The sequence below is a fragment of the Otolemur garnettii genome, unplaced genomic scaffold, assembly GCF_000181295.1.
Source record: "Otolemur garnettii isolate 467f Iridium unplaced genomic scaffold, OtoGar3 scaffold00075, whole genome shotgun sequence".
NCBI classification, from domain to species: Eukaryota; Metazoa; Chordata; class Mammalia; order Primates; family Galagidae; genus Otolemur; species Otolemur garnettii.
The window spans coordinates 168,010-175,584 of record NW_003852470.1 but is presented as its reverse complement, the minus strand read 5'-3'; the positions used below and the strand labels follow the sequence as shown (position 1 = coordinate 175,584).

Sequence of the window (7,575 nt, the reverse complement as noted above, 5' to 3'; positions counted from 1 at the left end):
AGCTGGAGGTTGCTGTGAGCTGTAATGCCACGGCACTCTGCCCAGGGGGACAGCTTGAGGCTCTGTCTCAAAAAAAAAAAAAAAAAAAAAAAATAAAGTATACCCTAAGTTATTGCTGGTTATAGTCGCTTTGCATGCTATCGAATCTAGCTATAGTTTTTTTTTATAGCCAGTCACTCCCACTTATCCTCCCTCCCCACTACTCTTCCCAGCCTTTGGTAACAGTCATTCTACTTTGTCTCCATGAGAGACAAATACGTAGCTCCACTTGTCTGTGAGAACATGTGAGATTGGTATTTCTGTGCTTGGCTCATTTCACTTAGCATAATGTTCTCAGTAGTCTTTCAATTTTAGCCAGTCTGATGGGCATGCATCATTATTTTGCATTTCCCTAGTAATGGACAATGTAGAGCATCTGTTCATATACTTATTTGCCATCCATACATCTTCTCTGGGGAATGTTCTAATCTTTTCCCTTTAAAAAAAAAAATAGAGAGAGGAAAAGGTTTCACTCTGTTGCTCAGGGTGGAGTATAGTAGTGTAATCACAGCTCACTAAAACCTTGAACTCCTAGGCTCAAGTGATCTTCCTGCCTTGGCCTCTGGAGTAGCTGGGACTACAGGTGCCACCACATTTGGCTAATTTGTTTATTTATTTATTTTTGTGGAGATGCTATGTTGGCTAGGCTGGTCTAGAACTCCCGGCCTGAAGTGATCTTCCCACCTTGGCCTCCCAGAGTGCTGGGATTACAGGTGTGAATCACTTTGCCTGGCTTCTTTTTTTTTTTTCTTTTAAGTGAATTGTTTCTTTTCTTCTTGTTGTGATAGTTCTTTATATTATTCCTAATCAGAGATAGGGATATGTATTTTCTCTGAGTCTATGTCTTGTCTGTTTATTTTCTTAATAGTGTCTTTTGAGGGACAGAATTCTTAATATTCATGAAGTCCAGTTTATCTACTAGATCTTTTATAGTGCTTTTGTTGTCATGTCTTTGCCTAAACCAAGGTCACAAGGGTTTCCTCCTTGAAGTTAGATAGTTTTACATTTAGAAATTATCCTTTTAGGTAGGTCTTGGCATGGTGGCTCACACCTGTAATCCTAGCACTCTGGAAGGCCGAAGTGGGTGGATTGCCTGAGCTCATAGGTTTGAGACCAGCCTGAGCCAGCGTGAGACCTTGTCTCTAAAAGTAGACGGGCATTGTGGTGCGTGCCTGTAGTCGCAGCTACTTGTGAGGCTGAGGCAAGAGAATTGCTTAAGCTCAAGAGTTTGAAATTGCTGTGAGCTGTGACACCATGGCACTCTACCAAGGGGGACAAAGTGAGACTCTGTCTAAAAAAAAAAAAAAAACCAAAACAAAAACAAAAAACCAAAGAAAGAAATTGGCTCGATGCCTGTAGCACAGTTGTAGCACCAGCCACATACACTGAGGCTGGTGGGTTCGAGCCCCACCCAGGCCAGCTAAACAAGAATGACAACTGCAAAAGAAAATAGCCAGCGTTGTGGCTGGCACTTGTAGTCTCAGCTACTTGGGAGGCTGAGGCAAGAGAATTGCTTAAGCCCAAGAGTTTGAGGTTGCTATGAACTGTGACACCATGGCACTCTACTGAGGATGACATAGTGAGACTGTCTCAAAAAATTATCCTTTTGATTTTTTTGTGTGTATAGTGCTAGCCATGGATCATTGTTTGGGGATTTTTTTTTAAACACATTGTTCCAGAAAATTTGACTTTTCCTCCACTGAATTGTCTTTGCACCTCTGTTGAAAATCATTTGTGCATATGTGGTTGGGTCTGTTGGTGGACTCTCTCATTCTACTGATCTATTTCACTGGCCTGATAGCTACACCCTTAACATGAGACTTGGAATCAGGCCTGGTGGTCCTCCACTCCACTCTACTTTTTCAAAATTGCTTTGGCCCTTCTAGGTTCTCTGCATTCGCATATGAATTTGCCAACCATTTTGTCAGTTCCTACAAAAATCCCTGCTTTTCTTGGGGCGGGGGCAGAATCCACTGAATTTATAGGTCATTCTGGGAGAGAATTGATAATATTGTAAAATTTGAGTCTGACCCATGAATACAGCATCTCTCTCTTTTTTTTTTTAGGTCTTCATTAGTTTTCCTTATCAGTGTTTTGTAGTTATCAATATAAGGTCTTTTATACTTTATGTAAGATTTATATTTAGCTCTTTCTTTCTTTCTTTATTTTTTGAGGCAGAGTCTTACTTTGTCACCCTTGGTAGAATGCTGTTGTAGCTCCCAGCAACCTCAAACTCTTGGGCTTAAGCGATTCTCTTGCCTTAGCCTGCCAAGCAGCTGGGACTACAGGTGCCTGCCACAACACGAGGCTGTTTTTAGAGATGAGGTCTCATGCTGGCTCAGGCTGGTCTCCATCCTGTGAGCTCAGGCAATTCACCCACCTCGGCCTCCCAGAGTGTTAGCATTACTACCCAGACCCTGCTTTGGGTAGGTGGGGGGAACAGGGTGCCCAGGGACCATAGGGTGGTGCTCTGCAGGGGTGGGCACCTGTCAGCATATGCTGGGCCCCATATGCTGCAGGAAGTGCTGATGGCTGGTTGGATGGTCCTCTCTCCAGCAGTGGAGACCACAGGTGTGCTGCTGCCTGCCCTGCCTCCAGGCCCTGAGCCTGCACAGGGCAGGGTTGGTGCAGCTGCCGATGTGCATAGCCGTTATGTTGCCCATGGCAGACAAGGACTCTGGCCAAGGTCACATAGAATGGAGCTTGGGGACTCTCAGACAGCGACTCCCCCACAGGACCCAGGGCTCTCACCACATTGCCCTGAGGTGACCGTCACTCACAGGGTGCTTGGCTGTCATTTGTGGAGCCAGGTGTGGTCCTTGGGTAGAAGGGGCTGGGCCTTCATTGCTGACTGGGTCCCATGTACAGGTATGTGCAACACTACGGCCTGGGTGGTGCCTGTGATGACATAGAACATGTGCTAAAGAGCGTGGCTGTGAAGCTGCGAAAGACGCAGAAGGTGAAGGTGCTCACAGGCACAGGTGAGTGCAGATATTCACGGGCACCTGGTGGGGCCCCTGCTGCCCCCAGAGAAGTCAAGGAGAGAAACGTGTTATGGCTGTTCTGGGAGTGAGTCTTGGGGCAGGGTAACTATGGAAAGTTCTAGGGGGAAAGGAGCTCATGGCCCAGGCTTCAAGGGGTGAGACTGGCCCTGTCCCTGGGCAGTGTGAGGTGGACAACCATAGGCCTTCCCCATTGGGCCTGTGGAGGTCCCTGTTGGTGGGGCTTGAACTCTGTTTTCTTTCTGAATGTACCAGGTTTCCTGGGCCACCTTGACGCCAGCCTTGGGATCTCTTAGGGTCTGTTCCTCAGGCAGGCAGGGTCTGGGCCTCTCCTACTCCAAAGATCCCTTCCTCATCAGACCCTCCCATCCCCAGGTGATGTGAACATCATTCAGCCCAACTACCCCGCAGCAGCCCGAGACTTCCTCCAGACTTTCCGTAGGGGCCAGCTGGGCCCTGTGATGCTGGACCTTGATGTCTTGCAGGGCCACCCCCCTGCCAAGGCAGACCCTTGAGCTGGTGCTAGAGGTGAGGGCATCAGAGGCGTGCAGCCTCTAGACCTCCTCCAACCTGGATGTTTGAGGCTCAGGACAGCCCGCCCTTTTCTAGAAGCTCCATGCCAGCCATATGACTCAGGCCTTTCCTCCCAAAAGGGGTGCTGCACTCCTAGCCCCAGGTTGGCCTGGCTGGACTGCATCCTGGGCTCCTGTCACATCCCTGAGCAGCCTGCATGTCTGGCCAGCAAGGACATTCCCACTCTGTCTCTTGAGGTTGGTGCTATTTCAGAAGGAGGCGTGGTTGTAGTCTCTAATTGTTAATCTGAATCAGAAGGCTTGTCTTATTTGGTCTCATGCTGGGGCCCACGTGTTGAAGCCTCTCTCACCTGTGGAATGTGGGAAATGGGCAGGTTGGACCAACAACCTGCAGCCCTACAGCAAGGAAGCGCCTTGTTGCCAGCAGAAGATTTATTTCACAACACTGGGGGATGTGCTCACAGACAGGACAAGAGGTTCTGAATAGCAAAACCCAGGACTGGCCTTCCCTCAGTGCCTTGGCCGTCTGGTCCTAGGGGAGCTTGTGCTTGGCATTGTTGCACACAGGCTGGGGGTCTCCTGGTGTGGGCAGTGGAGCCCCTAGGCCTCTGAGCACCTTATAGCAGGAGAGTGGGACTCTGTTTCAGTGGGGTGCAGGGATGGTGTGGGGCCCTTGCTGGCCCTTCTGGATGTGCACCCTGCTCTCAGTAACTGAAATGACCCCCCAGCACCATCTGCTTCCTGCTGAAACCTGACTGCCTGGGCAGGATGTGCTCAGGTTCACAGCTGTGTCAAATGCTAACATGCTGAATAAACTGTTGTTGAAGGGTGTGATGTGTCCGATGTCTAGGACCCATATAGGTTCCCTGCGTTGTGCTGTGTGAGGGCCTGGGTGGGCGTCTGGGGAGCTGAAGGGGCTCTGATGAGTCTCCCTGTCCATGGGTACATTCAAGACTCTTCTGCCTCCTTGACAAAAACAGCAGAACTCCTGCCTCTGAGGACTTGGGCAGGATTTGTCCTGGCTTGCTGGTCTTTGGTGGTATCAAACTTGGTCTGCAAGGGATAGAGAAATGTCTGGGCTCGTGCCCAGAGGATGGTGGCAATGTGGACCTCGAGAGGCTGCAAGGGAGCTGCCTCATGCAGCTCAGTACCCCAATGTTTGGAAGAAAGTGCTGGTCCAGGGTTCCCCCTGTAGTATCTAGACACACCCCTGGTGGAGCCGTCCATTGGCCTGCCAGTTAGAGTTGGGTCTAGGTGGTGTGGTCTCAACAGTGGTGTCCAGGGCTGAGTCTATAGGCTCAGAGTTCCCAGGCGGAGGCAGCCAAGGCTGCAGGGTGCTGGGACCCTGGAAAAACCCATCCTACCTGGGGATGGGTGATTAAAGAGCTAGAGAACATTGCAATGAGCAGAGATCCTGCAGTGCAGAGCTCAAAGAAGTGAACCAGGCTGGCAAGTATCAGAGCAGCAAAGGGTCAGTCTTAGGCACAGAGGCATAAAAGTCCTTATCAAGACTAATCCAGCGCTTCCTGAAGCCATTCTGGGCATCTGCCCTGTCTTTAGAATGTCCCTGTGGGGTGAGGGCTCAGCCTGCTCCTGCCTAGGTTTCCTGCTGTACTTGCTGGTGCTGGGACCCATTGTTGCAGTCACCCTTCTTCCAAGGACCTGCTGGTAGCCATGGTCAGTCCAGTGGCCTTAGCTGAACTCCTGGCCTCTGCCAAGCTGCCATTCACACTATGCTGTTGCTTAAGCCCCTCTGCTGGGCTTGGCCACTGGTTCTGAGGAAGAGGTGCTGCTGGGGGGACTGGGCCTCTTTGTGGTACTGGCAGTTGCCATACCTGGATGTGGGTGAGAACTGTGTGGTCCCCATGTGAACCTGAAGTTCAAAAACAAAATGGAAAGCTCCAGAATGTGGGGGTTTTCTTCCCCCAAACATGTCCAAGACACATTTCAAGTGGCTGGAACAAAGATTCTCCAAGGGAGAGGGGCAGGGCCCCTGGCAGTGGGTCTCCATTGAGTCTGTCCAGAAGATGGGATGCAGCCTGGTTTGAGGGTGAATCCAGCAAGTGGCAAGCCTGCAGCCTCTGTGGGCAGGTGTGTTTGGGAGCCCCAGTGGGCCTTGCTGGGTTGGATAGTTTTCGTGCTTGGGGTGTTCCTGGGCTGTGAAGTCCACAGTCTGCTCTCTGGGAAGGAGGCTAGCACCGGACATCTGCACTAGCACCTGGGTGGATGTTCTCTGCCCTCCCTTGCCCGAAATCCTGAATTCCTTTCGTCCATTCCATCTGTTTCGTAGCAGAGTCAGCCTAGCCTAGGGTGGCCTCTATTAGTCCATGGGCAGTACCAGGGAAGCAGGAGTGGCCTGAGCCTAGTCTTGGCACCTCCCTTTGGGCAGCTCTGCAGAGTGGAAGGCAACTGGCCTGGCTGGTGCAGGAACTACTGGCTGCTTGTCCTGGCAGGGAGACTCTGAGCCTGGAGCCTGTGGGCACTGGTCCCAGTGGGTGGGAGTTTGGGGATAGGCTTGGGTGAATTGGGGGATAGTGGGTCCACGGGCAGGAGAGGCTGCAGCCCTCAACCCTGGCCAGACACCCAGGCAGCCCTCTGGGCTCCAAGATCTTGAGCAGTAGAGAGAAGGGGTGCCCGACATAGATGGCATCTCAGTGGGCCAGAAGACCAGCGGGTCGTGGGCTGGGGGCCATCTGGTCTCTGAGCCCAGCCAAGCCTAGGGACGCAGAAGCTCCAGGGCTCCCAGGGCACCGCCCAGCAGCAGGCAGAGGTACGGCCTTGGCGCTGTACCGGAAGTCCACGCCCGGTAGCTGTATACGCTCCGACCGGTCCCGTTGCCACCAGGCATCTGATCCTCCTCGTCCTCCAGGCCGTGCTCCCCAGGCCCAGCTGCCCTCCTCCAGCCCGCCCCCGCCGCGGGGCCTTTGGCGGCTCCTGCCGCCGCCCCCGCGGCTGCCACTCGCAGGGAGGAACCCGGGGCACTGTAGCGGGGCGCTGGCCTCACGCGCACCCTCGAGGCCCCACGCCCTCCCCGGGCGCTTCCCCGAGCCCCTCCCCGCCCGCCCTTGGCTGCGCCGCCGTCGCAGAGGAAGGCAGCCGCAAGCAGCAGAGCCCAGCACGTTGCCGCTGCCCAGTTCATCTTCGTGGGGTAAAACCTGCAGGAAGAGGGGAGGAGACCTCAGCTTCTGTGAAGATCAGGGGCTCAGTGCCTGGGGATGGAGGGGGAGGGGTCAGGACCTGGAGATGAGGGGGCGAGTGTGTGTACCCTCAGAGCTTGGATGGGGGAAGAGAAAGTCTCAGTGCTTGGGGATGAGGTCTCCCCTCAGTGCCTGGAGATGGGGCTCAGGACCTGGGGACTGGGGTGGTTGGGACCTGGGGATGGGGAGTGCCCTCAGTGCCTGGAGATGGAGGTGGGCTGTATGTGCTCAAGGCCTGGGGATGAGGGGCTCAGGACCTGGGGACTGGGCTGTGTGCCCTCAGTGCCTGGAGTGGGGGAAGGGAGGTCTCGGTGTTTGGGGCCAGGGGTTCCCCTCAGCTCTGGGGCGGGGAGTGGGTAGGCTCAGAACCCGGACACATTGCTCCATATCCTGGGCTTAGCACACAGGCCCTCTGGTTGGGCACCCCTCCCCCGCGTTAGGGATGGGGTGCTGTGTTTCAGGGTCTGCAGAGGGGATCGGCCGTGTGCCTGGGCCTGTCATCCCCGACCCCTCGGAATCTTGGTTCCGAGCCTTCCAGGGTAGAGGCCCGGGCCAGAGCCGACATTTGGGCCTCACGGAGGACGCGTGCCTGGTGACACTATGCGGGCTCTACCCAGCAGGCCTAGACCTTGTGGGCTGCTCTTGCAGCCCCTACCATGTACCATGTACGCCTTCCCTACCACTCAGCCCAGCAACCGGGCTGGCTCTGTATGCAGCGACCCAGCCGGCCCCAACTCCCTTCTCCCGGCGCAACCTGTCCGGTGCGCGCCGCGCCGCGCCTAGACCCCGGCCCGCGGGCGCTAC

At 54.1% G+C, this 7,575-nt stretch overlaps 2 protein-coding genes across 3 annotated transcripts in view; one reads left to right on the top strand and one right to left on the bottom strand.

The window, feature by feature from the left end:
- MTG1 (mitochondrial ribosome associated GTPase 1) overlaps positions 1-4,405 on the top strand; it is a 17,286-nt gene extending 12,881 nt beyond the window's left edge. Inside the window, exons 10-12 of one of the 2 annotated variants that reach the window (XM_023515625.1) lie at positions 2,908-3,020; positions 3,417-3,569; positions 3,695-4,405. In XM_023515625.1, coding sequence (XP_023371393.1) covers positions 2,908-3,020; positions 3,417-3,556 — 253 coding nt within the window. In that variant the 3' untranslated portion in view covers positions 3,557-3,569; positions 3,695-4,405. Of the gene's footprint in view, positions 1-2,907; positions 3,021-3,416 lie in introns of both variants that reach the window. The other variant, XM_003794041.3, reaches the window with a different exon arrangement.
- Positions 4,406-6,290: 1,885 nt separating this feature from the next.
- Positions 6,291-6,713, bottom strand: SPRN (shadow of prion protein). Its single transcript, XM_003794040.1, has one exon. It carries the CDS (start codon positions 6,711-6,713, stop codon positions 6,291-6,293), a length of 423 nt encoding a protein of 140 aa, XP_003794088.1.
- Positions 6,714-7,575: the final 862 nt, after the last annotated feature.